The sequence below is a fragment of the Elgaria multicarinata genome, chromosome 1, assembly GCF_023053635.1.
Source record: "Elgaria multicarinata webbii isolate HBS135686 ecotype San Diego chromosome 1, rElgMul1.1.pri, whole genome shotgun sequence".
Taxonomy (NCBI): domain Eukaryota; kingdom Metazoa; phylum Chordata; class Lepidosauria; order Squamata; family Anguidae; genus Elgaria; species Elgaria multicarinata.
The window spans coordinates 150724811-150748733 of record NC_086171.1 but is presented as its reverse complement, the minus strand read 5'-3'; the positions used below and the strand labels follow the sequence as shown (position 1 = coordinate 150748733).

The 23923-nt window shown below is 42.3% G+C and overlaps 1 protein-coding gene across 1 annotated transcript in view; it reads right to left on the bottom strand.

Moving 5' to 3' along the window:
• The window catches only part of TRABD2B (TraB domain containing 2B), a 338890-nt gene that overhangs the window by 19620 nt on the left and 295347 nt on the right, over positions 1-23923 (bottom strand). The window contains exon 5 of the mRNA XM_063118425.1: positions 11882-11972. Coding sequence (XP_062974495.1) covers positions 11882-11972 — 91 coding nt within the window. The remainder of the gene's footprint in view (positions 1-11881; positions 11973-23923) is intronic.

The following is a 23923-nucleotide window of genomic DNA, read 5'->3' as shown; positions in this document are numbered from 1 at the left end:
GAATTTTTATTTAGTATGAAGGATTGACGAATATTTTACTGTGCATTATTTCCATATTTCATAAGGGGAAAGGGATAGATAAAACAGAATAAAAGGTAATTAATGCCTGTTCATTGCCTCCTGTGTTGTTGCTATTAGATGCGAGAAAAACTGACCCTGGAATTCATAACCACCAGAACTCAGAAAATGGTTTAACCATGGATGTTCTGAGACTAAGGCCATGGCTAGACCAGGCCTATATCCCGGGATCGTCCCGGGATCGTCCCTGTACATCCAAATGACACACAGGGGATACCGGGAGCAAGCAGGGACGACCTCTCCATTTGCCTGGTCTGGCTAAGGCCTAAGATGGTGAATATCTAGTGCTTGTTACACAATCCCCTCAACTTTCTCTCCAGCTTCAAGATCTCAATTTACATTCAGTGGAGTTTGGGATTAAAATTGCTAAGGGCTTCTTGGCTGCAGTCATTTTGAAATCGTCTGTTATGTACAAAGGACTTGCATAAAAAGTCAAAAATGGTCACATCTGAAAATTGTACTTCCAGGGCCATTGCACATGCTCAGGAAATATAGAGGTTTCAGCCATTAGGTTCCTTTCCTTTCCCTTCCCTTCCCACAATGTGGCATCACCTGACCCTTGAAGAGATTAAATAAAATTGTTTAGCATAATGAGCTTTCTAGGAGCAATTCAGATGGAACCAACCCATAACCTTATGTTCACAGTTCAGTATTGTGAGAAATTATCACTGTATACTAGAGATCTAAATACAAACCACAGCCAAGAATCCAGCATCTTCCATGGAGTCGAATGGGCTGGCTGCCATTTTCCCTGAGGGCAACAATCCAGTATATACAGAAGTCTGACTTTTCTCTTGACAGAAAGATGATTATTTATCTGAGCAGCAACTCATATCAATGACAATGCAGAACTGTTTCTATTTCCATAAATAGATTAGCACACATCTATAAAGCTGTTCCTCTGAGAATACATCAGATCGTAAGCATTTCTTTGCAATGTGCTTTGATACAAACTACATCGCTTGTGCTGACTTGGGGCTGTTCACCTCTGCTTCCAAGTGTTCTCTCTCATTTGATTGACTGATTGCATTTCTATACTGCCCAACAGCCAAAGCTCTCTGGGCAGTTAATTTCAAAACTAATTGAACTTATCTTTTAAAATATTCACTTTGATGACAAGAGAACTTTGGGCATTAGCAAAATTTGACGCCTTTGCTAATGTAAATTGGGTTATGCTAATGCAATGCCCGAAGTGTCTGCTGGTATTACCTGTTTACCCACTTGAGGTCACTTACACAAATGCGACTTAGTTTATGTCAGTGGTAGTGTCAAATAGGACACTGCCCTTTAGATCCAAATCTGCCCTTCCTAAGTAAGCCAAGCCCTGTTTTCTCAAGGTAGATAACTAGCAGTACTTTTACATGGGGAATCCATAGATAACACAAAACTGCAACCAAATCATTTGGGTATTAGGGTCAACCTACAAGCTGAAAATTAATTGTTAAATGACTTTGCTCTCTTCTGCCTAAATCCTTGTTTAATTTACACAGAAGCTAGCAGTACTTAGGGACAATTCACATGACCATTAATGGGTTAATTATTTTTGGATTTTGTAATAACACCATGACTTAATTTTGGCATTTCAGTTCCCTATGATGAATATTTTTAATGTATCCTCACATGGTGGGTGGCGGCATTAACTATATCTGCAGACAGGGTGAGGGAAGGTGACTTCTGCTGATCTGTCTTCCCCCTGAAGCCCCTTGTGCTCTCTAAAAATCTGTTCTGGATAGCTGAAGTCCTATCAGAAGAGTGTAGGAGGTAGTGCTGGGGATTGCAGAGGGGGGAATCAGAAAAGGTTGTGTCCCTCCTGTTAATCTGGTGCTAAAAGGGTTAAATTATGCTGCATGAAGAAGGCTACTTCAAGTAAAATATGGATGATTTGATCTGGAATGGTGTGGCTTGAGTGTGGGTTTGGGGGAGATTTACAAGAAGACACCCTAAAATGACCCTAGACTCATATCTGAAATATCCTCAGAGGTATATTCTAGACCCCTGAGCCATGGACATGAAGACCTTGAAGTTTGATTCTATGCTAATTGATGTTATACCATTAACTAAGCCTTTAGCGAAGACGTGCAGGATTGTCTTTGAAGAAAGGGGGGAAAAACCACAGTGGACTTTTACAAGCGGTTTCTCAGAACACGTCCAAGGCCACAGTGGGCTGGGTGAGTGGGTGAGCAAGCTGGATGAGAGCTGAGCATGCTCAGATGTCCACTAGGAGGGGAAAAAACTGTTTTGAGAGCTCGTGGTGTGCACCTGCTGATAAGAGAATGTCCTCACTCGAAGTTGGGCGTGGGAAGTAATAATACTGAGCAAATGTAACACCTGGGATATGACCTAATATGTCTGAAGAGGAACACGAGCTCAAAGAAGATGTCCTAGACATTAATACGCCAATCAAGATAATACGCCCATATGGCAGCCATGTTTTCTAGGACACCATGAGTATATCATGTGAGATATTGGTAAGGGGGAGACACCTAACTTCTGATTGGTGAATGGGTGGTCTAATCACTTATTCATGCCAGTTGTGATTGGGAGATGGTGGTCTCATCACTCATTGACCCCCACCTTTGGGCCAGAACAAGTGTAGCAGAGCTGTAAGGCAGATTTTTTCCCCCTCTTCAACTTCACCTCGGACTTGTGGATTGACAGAGTTGGGTAACTATGAATCTACTTTATGCTTTTAGACTTTGGGACTTAGGCATTAGCTAGACCTAAGGTTTATCCTGGTATGGTCCCGGGGTCATCCCTGTTCATGTACATGACACACAGGATATCCCGGGAGCAGGCAGGGACGACCCCGGGACGACCCTGGGATAAACCTTAGGTCTAGCTAAGGCCTTAGAGTATTTCCCTGAAAGTTGGGACTTAAGAGTATTTTTATACTTTAGGACTTGGACTTATTTTCAGAAGCTGGAACTTGAAATTATTTCCAAGTCTCAGAAGTTCTTTGACCTGCTTTTATTCTTCACATGCCCAGAGGAACTTCAGCATAGCTCTTAGATTCAAATAATGTGCAGGAGAAAGAGTAGCGAGGGTTAACTACTATGTTTTAGTATAGCCGATAAGTGTTTTAGTTTAGCTTTAAACTGCAAATAGTAAACAGAAGTGGATAAGGAGGAGTCATAACAATGCTAGAAGCACAAGCCATTATCTTATTAGCTAAGTTTGTAATACCTGCTTTGGCAACTGCAATTCTTTTACTTAATCTTGTATGTGCATTTCATTCTCTTTTCTTGTAACCACAGAGAGAGATATTGTAAACTTATATAACCACCATGCCACTTGTTTAATTTTGCAATTTTTACAATAAATAGCTTATTAATTACAATCATGTCTGTGGTGATGCTTGTCAGCTAGGATTAAATGTTTGTCTGTTTGAATTAGCACTGGTTTCCCACTGGGGTGTTTGGACCCAATTTGGTGTAGGTTCTGAGGTTAAAAAGGACCAAATTTACACCTCCCTTCTGCCAGTGAGATCCCTCTTCTAAATCAAAAGCCTTCTGTGGATGAAAGGGGCTCTTCCATTCACAGAAGATAAAGTTTAGCTGTTTTCTTCTGTTTCCTTTTTACAAACAATTCATTTCCTTTTCTCTCTTGAAATGTAGCACATCAGGAAGGAACAAGAAAAAAATAGATCAAGTCTATTTCTATAGCTTCATATTGTTAATTAAGTTTGCAGGAAAATAAGTTGATGATCCTCTTATTTTATTCCATATGTATGAACAATTGCTGTTTGCAGTGAGCTGAGTCACAGGCTCTAACGCATGTGGCCATGGCCTCTAACATATCAAAAAGGGAGAGGACATCCTTACTAGGAAGTTTTGTCATGAATCAAGCAATATACGGCTTTAATAACCTACACATAGAAAGCATACTTGCAAGATATCCATCTACAAAAAACATTCATGAAGTGTCTCGATGGAGACATATTCCCCCTTTTTTGCCACAGTTCCGGAAAATTAAAAATCTCTGAAAAATATACCTATTTTCGATAACTATTCCTAAGTTCTTGTTACTTTCAGATGTCACAAAACAACTTCCAGTGAGCTGGAAGTTAAGGCCACAATTTTGACAGCTGTGTGCAGAAGAAAACAATAATTTGTGCTTTAGTCTGTAGGTCTAAAAATGGAGTGGTTGGTACAATCTGGAAGGATTAAGTTGGATAATCTTCGTATAGCCTTAGTAAAAGTATTAATCATAATGACTAATTTGAGCCCTCTTAGGCCCTGATTGTGCAAACAAACAAACAAACAAGTTATTGTTTCTCTGAAATAAGAATGTAACAACAACAGGAAATTCCTGGCTCCACCCATATACAGCTGACTCCACCCACATGCAACTCTAGTGCCATCGAATGACTAAACTATATAATGACACTCACTACACGGTGGTCTTGCACAAATGATGTACACAATTATTTATGCAAAACGGGTTTCCACAAGTGGAATGGATTCTTTGGTTGCTATTTGATTTCCCTTTTTGTCAAGTTCTTGGGTAAGCAGCTGTTCTGCATGTGGAAGAAGTCCTGTGGATTGTGGCCTACAGTTACAATGCTCAACACACTGACTGTGAAGTGGTGCCATTAAAATCAGAAAAGCTGGAGCAAACGGGTTGTGGGTTACAGTAGCCTACAGGAGTAGTTGTAATAATTTCAACACATGCGGAGTCATTACTGCTCAGTTGAAAGAGATTAACTATGGAACCCATTTAGTCAAATGTGTGAGGCTTCTTAGCAAGATGGCATGATGCTATGGGTGGAGAAAATAAGTGCTGGACAGACCTGAGTGACTGCAAACAGACCACAGACCGCAGTAGATAAACTGGCATTCTCTCTAGGTGCATGATACCACTTGATACTTCTGTAACCACTTGGAATGGTACAAAGTGTGGCAGCACTTTGTTCCAGAGGGATATCACTGGAGGCTGAAGAGTTCCATCTACAAGACACAAGTGCAGCATGAAAGGAAGCAGGATAAGCGTCTTCCAATCTGCTTGCTGCAATCACTTGGAGAGATTTACATTCCCTGACAATGTCATTTGGAAGTGGTAAGTTGGTTTTAATAGAACTGCTCCAGTTGTTTAAACTGGATTACTGCAACATGTACTTTGATGGAAAAAAATAGTCCAGAAACTTCAGCTAGGCCAGAATATGACTGTGAGATAACTATGAATATCTTTTGCCCTTTTTCTTTTTTCCAGGCCTTTCAAAATCAGTGCTACCATTTTAAAATCTGATAAATTTGTTGACTCTACTTTTATTCTCTGCCATTAGAGTTTTATTCCGCATCATGTTTTATTGTTATGATTGTTGGATTTTTTTAAAAGAAGTTTTATTTTTATTTTGACCCACAGAACCTTTTTGTTATGGGGTGTTTCATAAATGGTATAAATAAAATAAAAATAGAGCAGATGATGATGATAGTGATGATGATAAAATGAGCAATTTTCTTAGAGTGCAGAATAAAAACAGCTTTCTGTGTCATAAGTAAGTATGCAGAAAATTCTAAATAAAATGAAGATGCAATTATTATCTGATTTGCAAGCAATCAAATTTACAGAGATTTCAATAATGCTTCTGCTTGGCTTATAGGAAATTGGTATGGATGGAAAACTCTGTGCCATTTTGCCATGTAGCAAATGAGCACTGGTAGCATATCACCTGTATTTTTTATTGTTTCAAAAGCTCCCTTCCCATCAAGCTAGAAATTATGAAGAACTGAGTGAAAAGCTGAAAAGTTTTTCTGTTTCTTGTATCTTTCTTATGATCCCTAGAAAGTCCAGTGTGCAATGCAGGATATGATAATAAAAAAAATCTGGCATGGGTGGATATAAATTTGGTGGTTAACCACCAAAATGTTATTACCAGATTAACACAATTTCTTAAGAAGCAGTAATTAGAAGGCTATCACAGGTTGCGCTGGGGACATCTTGCTAGATAACTGAAACCAACAAGAATCAGATTGTAAGGTGGTTTTTTTACCTTAGTTTAAAGCATTTTCACTAATTCTTTTATATAAAATTTAAGTAGAACAGCCAAGTTTCCTAACTTTCATGACTGAAAGATAATTGGAGATATGAATGTAATAAAATCACAAGGGGAACTACTTTATGAGCAGATGGGAATTCCTTGCAAATCTGGCGTGCATATTTCCAGTGACCAATTTCCAAAGCACGCAGTGTTTATACTCCCCCAAATTTAGATTAGACTAAGATTTCATGTGCGCACATGCATACTAAAGCATTCCGATTAATCTCCATCCATCCCACTTTGAAGCTATTGCAAATCATACTGTCATATAAAACCAGGTGGGAAAGGAAGGCTGGGATAGTGAAGTAAGAACATAAGAAGAGCTGTACTGGATCAGATCAAAGGCCTGTCTAGTCCAGGCCAGCATTCTGTTTGCAATGTGGCCAACTAGATGTCTAACCCAATGCAAAACATGAATGCAACAGCACCCTCCTGCTTATGTTCCCCACCAAATGGTATACACAGGCAAGATTTTTATAAGAACCTAAGAAGTGCCATGCTGGATGAGACCGAGGGTCCATCTAGTCCAGCACTCCGTTCACACAGTGGCCAACCAGCTGTAGGCCAGGGACCAACAAAGCAGGACATGGTGCAACAGCACCCTCTAAACCATGTTCCCCAGCAACTGGTGCATATAGACTTATTGCCTCTGATACTGGAGGTAGCACAGGGCTAGTAGCCATTGATAGCCTTCTCCTCCAGGAATTTATCCAACTCCCTTTGAAAGCCATCCAAATTGGTGGCCATCACTACATCTTGTCGTAGTGAGTTCCACAATTTAACTGTGCGCTGTGGGAAGAAGTACTTCATTTTATTTGTCCTGGATCTCCCACCAATCAGCTTCATTGATTTTTTTTCTCCTTCTATTATGGTATAAGGAGAAAAAATGTCTCCCTATCCACATCCTCCACACCATGCATAATTTGTGTACACCTGTATCATGTCTCCCCTTAGCCTCGCTTTTTTCTAAGTTAAACAATCCCAGCTGTTATAACCTTCCCTCATAGGGGAGATGCTCCAGACGCTTGATCCTGGAAATAATATTTAGCCATTATGACTAGTAGCCACTGATAGCTGTATCCCACATGAAGGAGAGAAGAGGAGAGACCTACTATAAACTGCTCCATCAAGCCTATTGAGGCTTCACATTTTGATAAAGGAATCCCCCTTTAGTTTTACAAGCTGCACAAGAAAGGATCTCATAGCCCAAGTTGCTCAGAATCCAAAGATTAATGAAATATAGAATAAGACACATACTTAGCAGAGTAAAAAACAACCCATATTTTAAAGATTTAATTAGGATATTATTGAATGGTTTTGGCTAGTAAAGGTAACAGGATTTAGCTTCTTCTTAGCTCCTAAAACTCAATAAACAAATAAACAAATACATACTTTTCTAATGTCATTACAACTTGGCATAAGCTGATGAAAATCCTATTTTTAGAAAAAATAGTTCGAATAAATAAATAAACAAATACATACTTTTCAAAACTCATTACAACTTGGCACAACTGGAAGGAATTCATATTTTTAAAAGAACAGATAAATAAGCTACATCCATCCTCTCGCCTTTCATGTTCAATGTATATGTGAGGCCGCTGGCAGAGTTAATTAGAGCCCATGGGCTGAGGTACCATATGTATGCTGATGATACCCAGCTTTACATCTCGGTGGGGTCTGACCTTGGCGAGGCAGTTGCTACTCTGTCTTGGTGCCTGGCTGAGATCTGTAACTGGATGTCTAGGAGTAAACTAAAGCTTAACCTGGAGAAGACTGAGCTGATGGTGATTGGCCGAGGTCAGCGGCTGGCAAATTTGAGGCAGGAGCTTGTAGATCTGCCTATTTCAGGAATCCAACCAAGGGTTGTGACTGAAGTGCAGGACCTGGGTGTTATTCTTGACTAGTCCCTAACTATGTCATCACAGGTGGGGGCCGTGTTTCGGAGTTGCTTTTATCAACTCCATGTGCTCTGCCAAGTTTGCCCCTTTCTGTCAGAGGCTGATCTTACCATCACAGTCCTGGTTCTTTCCAGACTGGACTATTGCAACCTGTTGTATACAGGGCTTCCCTTGAAGCAAATCCAACGCCTACAGGCTGTACAAAATGCAGCAGCCAGGTTGGTCAAGGGACTCCCAAAGTGGTCTTCTATCACTTTGGTGCTTCAAGAGCTCCATTGGCTGCCGGTGGCTGCTAGGGTGCGCTTACAAGGTCTTGTTGACCATGTATAAAGCCCTGCATTGCTTGGGTCCTGGATACCTGAGCACTCGCCTTTCTCCTGTGTCTCACCATTGGCAGACTCGCTCTCAGGAGCAGGAAGCCCTGATGGTCCCCTGCTACAAATTGGAATGTGCCAGGGCCAGGGCTTTTTCAGTGGCCCCCGGTTATGGAATAATGTGCCACTGGAGATTAGACAGGCTCCCACTCTCAATTGCTTCAAACACCTTTGTAAGGCATTTTTATTTTCACAAGAGTTTGGGGAGGGGGTGGTTTAAATTGGGGTTGAGGGCTTTTAATGGTTTGAAGGTGAGGGTTTTAATGGAATTGTCTTAATGTGGGTTGAGGGTTTTAATGGAATTGTTTTATATGTTATTGTAGAGTGCCTCGATGCCAGAAATGGTGAGGCAGCGCTATAAAAATGCTTTAAATAAAATAAATAAATAAATAAATATATCAAACAACATAGCATATGTGAGCTAATAGGAGTATGTGTGAGCTAACAGGAGTGCCTTACCAAAAATATGCTTAATAAAAACTATTTTTGATTTAAAATGGTTGAGCAACACACACACACACACACACACGCAAAGATAAAATGCCAGTCTGTTTTAAATACATACTTTTCAGTGAGTTCAAAAAATGTTTGGCTTTTTTGTTTGCTTGGTTTCTTCTCCAGAAACTTGGGAGAAAAATATGCACAATGGCTTAGGTTCAGGCATAATAGGAAACCTTGGTTTCCTGGTACAATAACCACAGTAAGCCTCAGGCAGCCTCGCTTGCTCTCCTTTGCTTCAACTCCTCTTTCATACCTCTATTTCATAACCACAGTTACCCATGATGTTCATATTCAGGGACTGTGATTTGTTTGAACAATGGCATGAGAACAGGCCACCTCGATCCTAGCTCATTCTCACTAAGCATATGCCCAATTTGCACGTAATGACAACCTAGGATTTTTTAAAAAATAATGATCCTGGGTGGTCACAAACAAGCCAGCATGTTAGTTCATACTGCTTGTTAGCTTCCACTTAGCTCCTCTTGCCAGTAAGAGCAAGTAAACAACCTAGGGGTCCAACTCTGGCATAACATGGGTAGGCAGGCACGTTGCAGCCACCCAACTGCATCCGACAGTCTAACGGACTCCCCCGCATACGCTTCCCTGGACTGAGCTCGTCAGGCCGCGTTACATTTGCAGTGCTGCACTTCTTCCATCAGTGCAGCCCAACAAGTGCCCAGCAGCTCGTCTAGAGCCCCATTACTGCGCATAATGGAGGCTCTGGAGTGACATTACTGCGCATCATGGAGGCTCTGTAAATTATGGGCAGCAATTGCGTAATTGGGGCATTTACATCCGCCATTTACAAAAAGTAGGAAATCCGAAATCATGCCCAGCAATGGAGGCTCTAGAGGAGGGCAGCCGAGCTTGCAATCTCGTCAGACGCTTGCCAAGCCTCAAGCTGAAGTTGCGATCCGAGCCGGAGGTGGCAGCTTGGCGAGTGTCCAACGAGCTAGACGCGAGTGAGTCTGCCAATCCCTATGGGTACAGATGGCTCTCGCAGGGAAGTCTGTCCCTTTTAGGGCTCACTGGATTTCCCCAGAGCCCCCAGCTCAGCTTGCATTTGCCAGCTGAGCCGTGACCTCTTTTCTTTCTTTTCTTAAATCACCAGGCTACAATTTGCATAATTTGTGCAAATTTTGGCCGTAATTTGGTTAATATGCACAAATTAAGGACATTAGGGGTCTCAATTTGTGCAAATTTTGGCTGCAGTTTGTGTAAATGGTGATTTAAGAGGAATACCCCACAGAATCTGTGAGCTGGCCCAAATTAATACAGAACGAGTCGAGCCAGCTCACGGGTAAGGGAGCCGGAGTCCAGGGGGCCAAGCTGCTGAAAGCTCAGCAATTTTCACCCCCTCCCCCATACAGATTTCTCCAACATCCTTAATTGTGAGAGAGGCAAGTCAGAGTTCAGATGTCATGCTAAACAACCTAGGGATTGCTCTCACTGGGAAGAGGAGCTACATGGCAGCGATCACGCTATGTGAGCTAGCATATTGGCTGACTCATGACAACCCAGGGTTAAAAACAAGGAACTAGGTTGTAATTATGTAAGAAGCAGGCCGTAATTTAAAGAAACCACAGTCCAGCAAGTTTGGAAGTCAGGACAAAACTGATTTGTTTAAAATCGGAACTGGAAGCTTTCAATCTCCTTGCAGGTACAAAAGAAGAGGAAAACCGAAGGGAACACTCAGGTCTGTGGCCATGGTTTTCTATTACGTATGAACCCAGCAAACGTTATATAAATCTTTGAGTGCTTTGATTCAAGGTAACAACAAATATTTTTGTTATCTTTTCTACTCTTTTAGAGGGAAAAGCAGAAGGAAGAGTAAAGAAAAGAAGTTCCATTTTGTACAAATTCCAGTGAGCAAACCAAATACTGCAGCTGCTGCCCATTTAATCTGAGGGAGCAGATTAAAAAGCGCAATTCAGGAAGCACCTGTGACCAGTGATGACTCTCTATCATTGCAGATTTCTCAGAATCTACTCCGTTCTTCAGCTATGGCTCAGTATTTTGTGCTCATCATCGCTTCGTATGCTGACAAGGTTGCATTTCTTCCGCATTGAATTCTACAATTGATAATACTTTCTTCATGAATAGAACTACCGAGGCAATATGTTTATTTGTGTCCTTGAAATCTATATGACTATAAGCAATTTGGGGAATAATCTAGGGGTTCATTATCCCAACAGAAAAGCAAGTCACAATTGGCATGTAGGATAAATATGGGTATAAGACAAAACAGAATTGGAGATGGGGTTATATTTGGATCAAGACATTGTTGCAATTAATAGGCTTCTATTTTATTAGAGATCATTTATTCAGTTCCTCATTATAAAAGTCTAAAAAATAACCATATTTATACAGTGTTTGCACACAGCTGTTTGTTTGTTCCTTGATTAAACCTGTGTTTGTGTGAGTGTAAATTCCAAAGAAGTCAGTTCCAGACACTGAAGACATCTTCCAAAATCACTAGAATACTACAGTGCACAGCCCTTCAAAACCCAATTTTAGGTGCAAGATAATATTACTCTTAGTAAATTTGCAGATTTTTCAAACATTCATTGGCCACAAAAGTATGGTGCATTTTACAAGCACCAAATTATATTGGTAAGATAAACCCTTTCAGAATTTTTCAGGGTCAAAACTTACATTTTCTTCTACTTGCAACTGTACATGTAAAGCTGACTCAGGATATGATCCATCCTAGCAAAGGTGGAATGCCAGCATGGAGAGGGATGAGCACGGGACTCAAAGGAGTTTTGTTCCTTCCCCCCTGGCACATGTCATCTCAAATACACAAGACATCATTGGGAATGAGAGGCCCATATGCTTTACTGACAAATTTAAAATGATCACTGGGTCTGAACGGCATCTGCATGAGAGTTTTTAAAGAATTCAAATATGAAATTGCTGGGTTTTGGTTTATGCTAGTGAAATGGATTTGCTTATTTGCATGAAAAGAAGAAATAAAGGGAAATTAAGCTTACTTTTCTATTGGTTGTCCTGCAGGTATATGCTCCACTTCAAATCCGGCTAGTCTCAGCACATCAATAACAGTGTTGTTGCCCAGGAAGTGACCTAAACAATGAATAAATAGAAAAGTCACTCAGAAAGCACATTCTAGGTCAAGAACTGGAGCTCTATGTGAAAATTGTTGTTGTTGTTGGGCTTATAGCCAAACATATCCAAGACATCCCAGGTGGATAACAAAGCAAAGAAATGAAATGAAGAACTTTATATTCCTTCCTTCAACCTTATTGTTCTGGGACCTTGCAAATCAATTATACTATTGAATGTTGCTCCATTTTGTACATTCAAAAGTCCTTGACGTGGAGCCAACCCATTACTGCAGCCATGCAGGGAAAGTGAGGGGTCCGTCCTTGACACTCTATGTTCCCGAAGCCCTCGAAAATAGGAAAGTAGATGTTCCCTGACTGCTTGAAGTGGGGGAATTTTGAAACATGGGCTATGCCTTTGGCATATGGAGGTCTGAATCTCTTAAATATTGCCCAGGTGGTTGCATGCAAACAAGGAAAATGCAAGTTTTCAAACTACATCATAGTTTTCATAACATGGGAAAAACAATTCTATAGACACACCTAAGACACATTCTATAGACACACCTAAGTTATCATATAGACACATAGGCAAGTATCTTCCTCTTTCCATTTCATGCTGGCAAGAATTTTCCTGTCATGTGGCAATAAAACAACCATCATACTCCTACCTGGTTCTCTCTGTGCATTTGCCTTACCTGCCTGGAATTGGAATTGATTTCAGCTTGCTTTGACCTATGATTTCATCTCCTCTTCTCATCAGACACCACAACCCAGCTATCATACTAGAAAATGCCCAACTGTGTGAAGATGTGGGTTATTATTATTTTTCCGTCTGAAAGGCCCAGACCCCTCCAGCATGAGCCACATTGGGGCAACTACCAGCTAGGTAATTTTAGAACCTGGTCCTAATGGCCCCCACTGTTTTAGACGGCCAGGTGTACTAGTTCAGTTATGAAGGGACATAACTAACATTTCTCTTCTTACCCCACCCCATCCCCACTCCATGTTTTATAGCTGCTTCTACGTTCCTGATGTTGCAGCAATGCTCACACCCTCCGCAAATACTGCTTGCCAACCTCAGTAAAATAATAAGAAGAAATACTTGGAGGATTTGCATTTTTGCATTTTAAACTTACTTAAATCATAGCACTGCCATGACTGCAGGGATAAAATGTAGCTTGCTTTGGCTGCCCTGGTGCTTAACAGCTTGGGAATAAGTACCATTTTGTTATAGAAAAGGATAATATATTTTTAAAGGACAAATAATAAAATGAGAATCTGTAAACACATAATACCTGCCTGACCTCCCTCTGACTATACTTGGTTTTTAAAAATTATTATTATTTTATTATTATTTTTATTATTATTAAAGTGCTACAGCAAGCAGCAGCATCCCCAGTGGACCCAGATGTCAGTGCCAGGCCTGTTTGCCACTGGCCCATTACCACCCACTCTCTGGGCTATGGGGCCCTAGACTTCATCCCTCAGGTCCAGCCCTAGATGCATCACTGGTGAGCCACAGGACCACTTGCCTTTATCTCTATTCTGCTTGCTCTTCATTTATGGTGGAGTCTTGCTTCATCAATCATTGCCACAAAAATGACTAATATTCAGTCTTTGCCAGTCATCAGGATGTCTTGGGTCATGTGTATATAGGGTGACCAACTGTCAGGATTTCCCTGGATGTGGCCTGGTTTTTGCTATATCCTGGGTGTCAGGTGGGATTTTCTGCAATTTTCTATAATGTCATGTAGTGACGTGCTTTCCCCCTTTAAGGCCACCATTAGGCATGGCAAGGGGGATGACATGCTTTCTGGAGGTGTGTCATTCCCCCCCCCCCACTGCTCCAATGGGGGCCTTAAAGAGGAAAGCATGTCATTCCTGGAACAGTGTGTGTGGGGTGACATGCTTTCCCCTCCTCCAATAAAGGCCTTTAAGGTGATGGGGGGAATGATATGGTTTCCGAGGTCCCAGAAAGCTGCTTTCCCACCCACCCCTGGTGTCCTCTTTTTTGGTTTCCCAAATCTGGTCACCCTATGTGTATACATATCACCTTTCAAGCTGTTGAAGACATAACTCAGCAGTTGTGATGCTGTCAGGTCCAACTGGTGTTAGGCACAACACAACAGACTCAAATTCCTTCATACACAGCCACATTAACAGACTGATATGAAAATGCCTCCCTATGCAGCGGGTGTGTTGTGTGATATGGGAACATGTGCTTGGCTGTGGATTGTGATGCAATGCACATCTGATCTGCGACCACCATGGATTGGTTGCTGTGCATTAGCTTCTCAGTCAAACCTCAAGAATGGCACCTTACTGCTAGAAGCAGTTATTTAGCCTGGGGAACTGCACAGGCAACCCATTTTTATACATGTGGGTCCCCATACTACAAGGGGGTTTGCCTGCAGCAGCCTGCCTTTGCACAGGAATCTATTTTGCTGGCTGAGGGTGAGAGCGCAAATTGCTGAATATCCAACAGTAATTTAGATGCCAAGCTCTTAAACGGTCCCCCTGACCCTGTTTATAGTACAGAGAAAGCATGATAATCAGTATCAGTTGTAAGGGTGATATGCGTGTAGAAATTGTAGTTCTATTTGCAAGAGTCATAAAATAGTTTCGAGCCAAAAGGCACTTTTTAGAACACTTTAAAAATACCCTGTGAAATGAAACTTTAAACAAAAACAGACAATAACTCCCCAATTAAAATTACATTTGCAGGTCCCAGTTTGATCCAGCATTCCACCCACTCCTTTAGCGAATTGTTTGATTCTGGTTTACTAACTGGCTTATAACTAAAGAGAAGATGAGAGTCCCAAAAATCTGGTACATGACCTCAGAGGTTTGAGTGCTAGGACACTGGTGAGTCATTAAATTGATTCTATTGTAAGCATCCAAGAACTGTGGTTTGATTTGTTCAATACAGAGCATGAACAAACAATGGGCCTGGATCCTGCAGCTTCAGAATTACAGATCTTTTCCAAAAATACTAGCCCAGATTGTGGTCAGTTCTGAGACAATCTTGCCAGTACTGCTTGCATGTACAGGTTATGTAAGCAATAGTTATTCAAAAGAACACAGACCCATGGGGTGGTGGGAAACCCATGCTATCACATTGTGAGAAGCAATCTTGAAATCATTCAGCATACAAACACCATGCCAGGTTTACACCACTGGTTTTGAAGACTCTGCATCCTCTTCCATCCCTTTTCTCATGGTCCAAAATGAAATGATTTTGAGAAGTCTTTGGCTCTATACGTCTCAATTCAGCCATAGTTCTTTTCCAACTGCTGTCAGTAAAGGACAGAAATAGCTATCACATAGAACTTTTCTACACAAGGCTGCTAATTTACTATACTGTATCTACTTTCAGTTTCGACACAGAATTGAGATCTGAGCACTACCTAAGGAGCATTTCCTTCCCTGCTTTTTTGCTACATAACCTCTAGGTGGCACTGTGGTATAGCAGAGTGACATAAATACACAAGTGAAAAAGTGGTGTCCTTTGTTTTCACAATTAAACGCAGCCTTTCCCCTGTTCTAAAAAACTCACTAAAAGTGCTGGTTAGACACAGAAATGGACCTGAAGCATCAAGACGTTGCCTATGTTTCACCCCACAGAACCACACATACTCTGCTTTAATAACAAACATCAAGTCTTATTTTAAACAAAAGCCCCTCTACAGCACTCTCTCAGACTGTTGCCTCCCTCTCCTCAGGCAAGAAGCAGTGGGTGTTGCCCTCAACTAGCTCCTGGCTCCTACCTGGAAGCACTCCCCATCCAGGTGAAATCCAGCAGTTCTTTTATATTCTTATAGTCCAAAGAATCCAAAAGCAAATGTGATTAGGGAATGACGAGTGCACAATAAATGCCTTGTGTATAAAAGCCAATAGATAAGCAAAGCAACCTTTCAGTCTTCCTGCAGATGTCCTTCTTACTAATCCATATGTTTGGGTTTAAGGTTCAATCTCTCCTTATTTCGATATGGCAGTAAGGGCCCTCTTTCCTATAAATACAGCTGGCACATCTATATGAAATAACTCCACAAACATTAGGAGATATTTGTCCTTTGCCTTTGATAAGTTGATCAAGAAGACCACATTAAAAGCCAAAGGGGTCCCCTTTACCTTGATATGCTCCTGAATCAAGAGATGAAGCAGCTACAGAGGCTCCCCCCTCCCCCTGGTCCTAATGTACATCCACTACATTCCAGTTGTATCATGTGGGAGGAGTTTGTGTGTGTGAGAGAGAGCGAGAGACAGACAGACAGACAGAAGCAGGAAGGAGCAGCTGTGACTGCCTTTATTCTCATTCAGTGGCAGATTTAAAGTAAGGCTGTGTAGGGACCCCCTGGCCTGCTTTGGAGGCCAATTTGGAGCTTCTGAATCAGCCCCGATCCACCTGGGGTTGCTTTGAATCTGGTTCAATCTGCTTTGGATCTGAAGCAGATAGGATGTTGTAGTTTCCGAGGTGCCCACTGAGCACATTCTTGGTGGGCGGGCACCCGGGAAAGCCAGGTGAGAGGCTGACCCAGAGTCCATTGGACCCCACACGCCTGCACCCCCAAAAAACTTGCTGGATGAGTCTCCGAGACTTACTTTACCCATTCACTCACACCTAGCAGCACCCTCCCGCAAGAGAGCTGCCATCTTTAAAGATGATGGGGGCTCTCTACTGTGGTAGATCTACTATTGCAAACAACAGTGGACATAAAGAGCTGTTTCTGCTTTAATTCTAAGTGTGAGTCTTTTGCACCAAGCTGTAGTTGAAGTATGAGGGTTCTAGTAAAAAAAAAAAGAGTCAGTTCTGCAAGCTTGAAGTCTTTTCACCCCTGTTCTAAAGTGATATTGGCCTCATTCTTCTCACTAAGGTGGGAACCTGCGTCTGGGCTGTTACACTTCAGACTACACTTGGGAACTCATGTGAAGGATTTCTCCTTATAAGAAATTCCCTACACACAGAAAACTAGAATGTCAGGGAGAAGATTAAGCTAGAATCCTTATTAGATATATAGTTTTCTTTTGCAGGGCATTTTATGTTTATCTTTTGATGTATGAGCGCCTGCTGGCAGTTTGAAGTGGTACAGCATAAACATGGGTTTTTTCTCTCTCCCACCTGATTGAGAACTAGGCCTCAAACTGCCCACATCTACAGTAACTTTTCTTAACTGTCAGTAGACCCCTGAGTTTTAACATGCTGTGAAACACGGCACTTTAAAGATGTGATTCACCACTATGCTCAGATGCAGTAAAACATTCCTTGTTTTCAGATCTGCTGAGAAAACGGCACTGTGTGCATCGCAATAAGAATCCAATATGGAAACATCCCTGAGATCGTTCTTTCTTCTCTCTGTCAGCACTTTTCTTGGGCCCTAGTCCCTACAATGGTTTCCATGTTTTAAAAAATGATTGAAACACCGAAATAATAAAACGAAGTATACATCAGAAAAATGGGTGCTGAAGGCCTGCTGAATGTGGGACAGTTTAATGGGCAAAAAGCAGTCAGATGCTCCCTGTTGTTGTTGTTTTAAAAGAGTAATTTCAGTTAAATAAATAGGCTAAAATTAAATTTATTTAAATTATCATTTAAAACAAAATAGGTGGCTGATTTTGCAAAATAATTCACTTAAAATGAAATTTTTGCTTCCCAAATTTTAAGTTTTATTCTTGAAATATCTGCACAGAGAAAGGTAGAAAATCCATTCCTTGTTTCTGTGTTGCTGCTCAACATTTGTCCCACTCTGGACCAAAATCCTTACAACTTTATACTAATTTATTGTGACAGTTGGTGAAAGCAGGGTCAGATGAGGGCAGGATATCTATTTGATTGGGGACTACCTGCACACACGCAATGAAAAATCACACACACATCTGGGATTAAATTTGATTCTCTCCATAAGCATGTAATGAATACTGTGCAAATCCGTATTCAAAGTATCTGGGAGCTGTAGATGAAACAAAAGAGGTCACTTGTAATATCGTGCACAGAGACTATCACTAATCAGGAAGTTTTCAGTTGAATAAGTTCAAGTTTCAAGATTCACAAAGAAGCCTCAGAAAGATAGTAATGATCGTTGAAGCAAGCCTGCATCTCCTGGCCGTTTATGAGGACAGTCCTCTGCCGTAATGTCAGTATCTAAGTTGCTGTTACAAGGATGGGAACTGAGCAAAGGGTCTGCAGAATAATTGCCAGCCTAAACTACCTCCCCGCCCACACACACACTTCATGGCTCATTTCTGATCGATAATGTCAAACTTTAAATGAGAGTTATGATTTTTATACTGGGGTGGGGGTAGGGGTGTGCAAGGGTATCAGAAATGATAGATTCCAACTTTCCATATTTTTTTTGGCAATGTTTTTGGCATTTACACCATGATCCTAGCCAGTATTTATTGGGAATTGATTCTCATTATAGCCCTATTCAGGCATCCTATACGCAAACAGCGGAAACATTCAAGGAAAGGGAATGCTCCAGCCCCAGCCCCTCTTAAGGCATTTCCATTGTCTCGTAGTTCTGGAGAAGAGAGCTTTCTGTATCCACTAGAGGTGCGCTCCGCTCCGTTTCGGATCCCCAAATCTGAAGCAGAGCAGGCCAATCCAGACTTCCTAAACCTGGTTCCGGAGCAGGTCGGGGGAGGTCCAGATCCTGAAGGTCAAGAGCGGGTCGGGGGAGGTCCGGAGTTGGTCGGGGGAGGTCCAGGGGGGGGAGGGTGGCTTATCTGGCTCCGCCGTCCACCACCATGCTTGTGTCCGGCGGCTTCAACTGCCGCTGGACGCCTAAGGCCAGAAGTAGGCTGCGGTCTACTTCCAGCCTTAGGCATCAGCGGCAGTCGAAGCCACCGCACTGACCGCGTAAGGGGGGAGGGGTCTTACCTGGCTCTGCTGCCCACCACCACCGCGGTCCGTGCGGTGACAGTGGCAGAGCCAGGTAAGTGATGGAGGAGGGGGGCTTATTCAGACGCCATTTTGTCCCCCTTTCCCCACTTACCTGCCTCTGCCGATGCTGGCCACTGCAGAGGCAAATAAGGGGGGAAGGGGGGAGCAAAATGGCATCAGAATATCAATCTGGACCTCCGGATCTTGCTCCGGATCCAGTTCTGGAGTGGGTCGGGGGCAGATTGACCTGAACCGGTTCGGGCCCGATCCGGAAGGTCTGGATCGGGATACGAAGCGGTTCAGGGGCGCGTGCACAGCCCTAGTATCCACGGAGGTGCTCTGGACGAGCCAGAATGCCAGAAATTCTACAACCTGGCTCGTGTGGAGCGTTTCCATGGATACAGGAAGCATTCATCTTCAGACTGTGTGCCCCTCCTCAAGCAGAGGAGGATGGAAAGTAGGAAAGTGGGATTGGAGCATTTCCTCTCCTTGTTTGTTTCCTCTATTCAGGTAAAGAACTCCAGAATAGGACTTTTGCTTTTTTGATCAGTTCTAATTTATTTTCTATGTAGATATAATGCTCTTGATATTACAACCAATCACAAAGTAATTCACAATTTAGTGGGCCTAAGGAAAGGGAAAAGATGGCCCCTTCCACTGTGACCTTACTGTTAGCATAGGTGCCTCCATTTTCTAAAGGAAACTATGAAGTTTCCTTGTGCAACATTACAATCACTGAAGTTACTGCTTCAGTCTTTGTCAGGTGCCAGTGGGCTTTGGACAACTAGGAAATCTGTCAGCAGGCCCAGGTGCCTTCCTGTCTCTGGCACCAGGGCTGCTAAGAAGTAGAGGCAACATCTGGCCTGATCCTGGATGTTCTATACTGCCAAGCTGGTAATGGATCAGGTGATCTGGAGAACCAATAGCAGTGAAGGCTGGTGGCTTGCATTCCAGTGGGGTGGTAAATCCACTCTGGGTTCCAGTCAGAACTCTAAAGGAGCTATCCAGGGTGCTGAACCCAGTTGGGGGGCGGAGTTCCGCACTTTAGATAGTCCTTTAAAGTTCTGGTTTGGACTGAAACCCAGAGTGGAATTGCCACCCCATGAAATAGGAGCCACCAGGCTCCATTGGCCAATAGAGGCCCTGTTGAGTTTCCATGGGCCAAAATAGAAGGAGTGTCTAGCAACTACCTTTTTAAATAAATAAATAAATTTTACTCGAGAGTAGGTGCAGGGGCCCTAATCCTGATTGGGCCTGTAGCATGAGGATAGGGGACTTTTAAGATCTGGATTGAAAATCCTGTGCCTACTCTAGAATAAAAGTGAAAAGAAGGCATAGCTGCTACAGCCACATTTAAAGTAATGTTTCGGCCCTGACTCAGGTTTGGCTTCGCAGTCTGAGCAGATAGACTCTTGGAAGCTTGCTTGCCTTTAGCTCTTTCCAAAGAAGTATGTTACCAAAAGCCTTGGCTGAATAGCTATTGAGCTGCTGGTTCCAGTTCCACTGTCTCCTGGCTGACAGCCATTAGTCCTGACAATGTCAGTTGCTTTAATATGCCATCTCTGCTTCTCACTCACATGCCATTGCACAGTGGAGACTGCAGTATCAAAGCTGAGCTCATTAGTCTCATCTACTGATGTAAAAACAAAACAAAAAAATGAAAATAAAATGTGAAAAGATATCGGGGGGGAAGCTGAGCTCTGTACATTATTATTATTATTATTATTATTATTATTATTATTATTATTATTATTATTGTCTCATAAAACAGACTTGGCCCTTTCACCCAAGCAATATTGGATTCTATGTTGAAAACTCCAATTGAAGTCCAGTATCTGGATCCTAAAAATTATGACTGATTTAGAAACATCCTTCTGCACAAACACCACCACCACCACCACCCCGGTCCCCAAATGGTGTTTCTTGGTGTTCTAACTTTTTGTCTTGGAAGTGTATATTGTTTCCGTTTTGTATCTTCATTTTACAATCATGATATAATAACTCCATTGAAAAGAGAAGTAGGTGGCCCTAAGTTGTTCGTCATCAGTTTTCCACAACCCCACGGTCACCTCTGCATATCCTATTCTCCATCCTGTCCTCATGGTTTATATCTGCTTTGGGAGAATGAGAATTTCACTGGCACTTTCTGCCTCCTTAGGGAGGATGTGGCGTTATCGGCCTGTGAGCCTTAACTCCCAATTTCCCTGCTTTTTGGAGTTTGGTTGAAAACTGTAGAGCCTTTAACATTGTTTTGTAAACCGTAGGTTTTTTTTTAATTGAATATGAGCTATGGATATGAGCGATGGGTATGAGCTGGAAAATGTGAATATGCACCACTGTTCTGAAACAGGAAGAATAACACCATTGCCAGATGTAGTTTGAGCCAAGTAACTTGGAGGGATTCTCATCTGTCTTAACTGGTAAAAGGCTTCTTCTGGTGCCTCTCAGAAATTTTCTCGAAGGGCACAATTGTCAACATAGCAACAGATGTGTCCTGCAAGATGACGAGAGCTTTGATATACTAATATAAGTTTGTCCACCTGTAAAAATGTGTTCCATGCAATGATGCAATTTGATAATTTTAGACTCAATGTTCTTATGGGAATCTTGTCTTTATTTATTTACAACATTTATGTACTATTTACATCTAAACAGATCCTGGACAATAAAAGATAAAAAGAATAAAACACCATATTAAAAATGTTTTTGGAAACAATACAAATAAAAAACATGGCTGGTCAGTCAAGGAAGGCTTCTTGAAATAACACTGTTTTCAGGAGGTGCCCAAAACAACACAATGTTGGTGCCTGCCTGTCTTCCAGAGGCAGGAAGTGACATAGAAAGGGGCCCACCACACTGAAGGCCCTTCTCTGGGTCACATCTAATCAGACCATAGCTCCATGAGGAACCATCAGGAGCATGCCATCTGATGACCTCAGTGACCAGGCAGGTTGATAAGGAAGAAGGCATTCTCTCAAGTATCCTGGCCCCAGGTTGTTTATACATTAGTACCAAAACCTTAAACCTGGCTGGTACCGAATAGGCAGCTGATGCAGTTTCCTCAGCAAAGGTGTTGCATACTTTAAAGAGGCAGTTCCTATCAACAGCTGAGCTGCTGCATTCTGCACTAGCTCCAGATTCCAGAGCAGCCAGCTTCCATAGAGTATATTGTACTAATCCAGCCTTGAGATTACTGGCCCCTGTACCACTATGGCCAAGCTATACATGTCCAGGAGAGTCTGTAGCTGACAAACCAGATGAAGACACTCCAAGCCACCATGGCCACTTGGGCCTCCAATGACAGTGACGAATCCAGGAATACCTCCAGACTATGAACCTGCTTTCAAAGGCAGTTCAACCCTATTCAGAACAGGCAAGGAGCCTATTTCCTGGACTTGGGAATTATTCACCCACAGGGCTTCTGTCTTTCAGTTTACTGACCCTCATCTAGCCCATCACCAAGTCTAGGCCTGATCCAGCACTTGCACAGCCTCACCTGATTCAGATGTCACAGTGAGTTCGAGCTGTGTGTCATCAGCATACAGATGGCTCTTGGCTCCAAATTCCCTAATGACCACTCACAGCAGCATCATATAGATGTCGAATAACAGTAACAGTAGGGACAAGATGGTACCCTGCGGAACTCCATAGTTCAATTATCAAGGGGCTGAAGAATAGTTACCCAATGTTACTCTCTGAAATTGATCTCGCAAGTAAGACTGGAACGACTGCAATGCCAGTGAACCATTGTAATGTATATTACTTCACTTATTTCCAAATGATGTAAGCTTGTCCTCCTGTGGGTCCTCCTATTCATTCCGCTGAATGGGGCCCTAGACATCTGCTCTAAAGGCCTTCCTTGTTGGCACCACTGCTTGCATCTAACAGCCACTACAGTCTCTTCGAGCATTTCAGTCCAACATAATTTTCAACACCACAAAATCTGTCAAACTTGGCCCATGCTGGGGCCCTCTAGGTCATTTTCACCAGGTAGAATCAGATCACCTTACTCTTCATGTCTCTGCCTGGTCCTTGCAGCCCTCCATAGGAGGTCCTTGCAGTCCTGAGGTTTGTTAGAGTCCTGAGGACTGTTAGAGCAGTACAACAATGGAATCAGTTGCCTGGTGAGGTTGTGGGCTCTCCCACACTAGAGGCCTTCAAGAGGCAGCTGGACAACCATCTGTCAGAGATGCTTTAGGGTGGATTCCTGCATTGAGCAGGGGGTTGGACTCGATGGCCTTGTAGGCCCCTTCCAACTCTGCTATTCTATGATTCTATGATTCTATAAGAGTACCTATAATAGAGTGTGTAATGTTGCAGCACCTGCCCTCCGGAATGTGCTCCCCATTGATGTTAGGCTGGCATCTTCAATGTTGATTTTTAGATGGCTGCTCAAGACCTATCTCTTCATGCCTGCTTTCCCGGAGAGGTGAGCCTGCCAGTGTGGGTATAATCAACCAGTGATTATTTTACTATGGGATTTCTTTTGCTATATATTTATGCTTTCATTATCTATGCAAACCACCGTGAGAGTTTACAAGAAAGAAGCGTATAAATGAATGTTACAAAAAGAAAAACAAACACAGGGCAATGGCATCATTGTCATTGGTGACAAGAGAAGTCAATGTAAATAAACCAGATGGAATTAACGCTGCTCAGAATGGATCAGAACCATCCCCTTGAACGTATGAAATCTCAACCTCATATAAAACTGAGAAAGGTTCATTTTGGTCCAATGTTACAGTAAGTGAAAGGTCCACTGCTGTTGTGGTTAACAACTCAGAATCATTGACAAGCTAATCCAATAAAGCAGGTCTTCTCATTGATGTGGGATCACACAAATGTTGTTTCGTTTGATTGATGGGGCAACAGGGATGTTTGTAATGAAATATTCTGAACTTCATCTGGCTCTGGAGATGCTCTCTAAATTTCTTTGCCTGCTTGCTACAGCATTCACAGTCACAGGGAATTAAGAGGGGTAAAATGATACCAAAGAGAAATGGATAATTCCTTCACAAAAGGCCTCCATCAACAGTGCCTTTGAAGCTGCACCAAGGGGTGGGTGGAGGGGGGACTCTCACCCTTGCTAG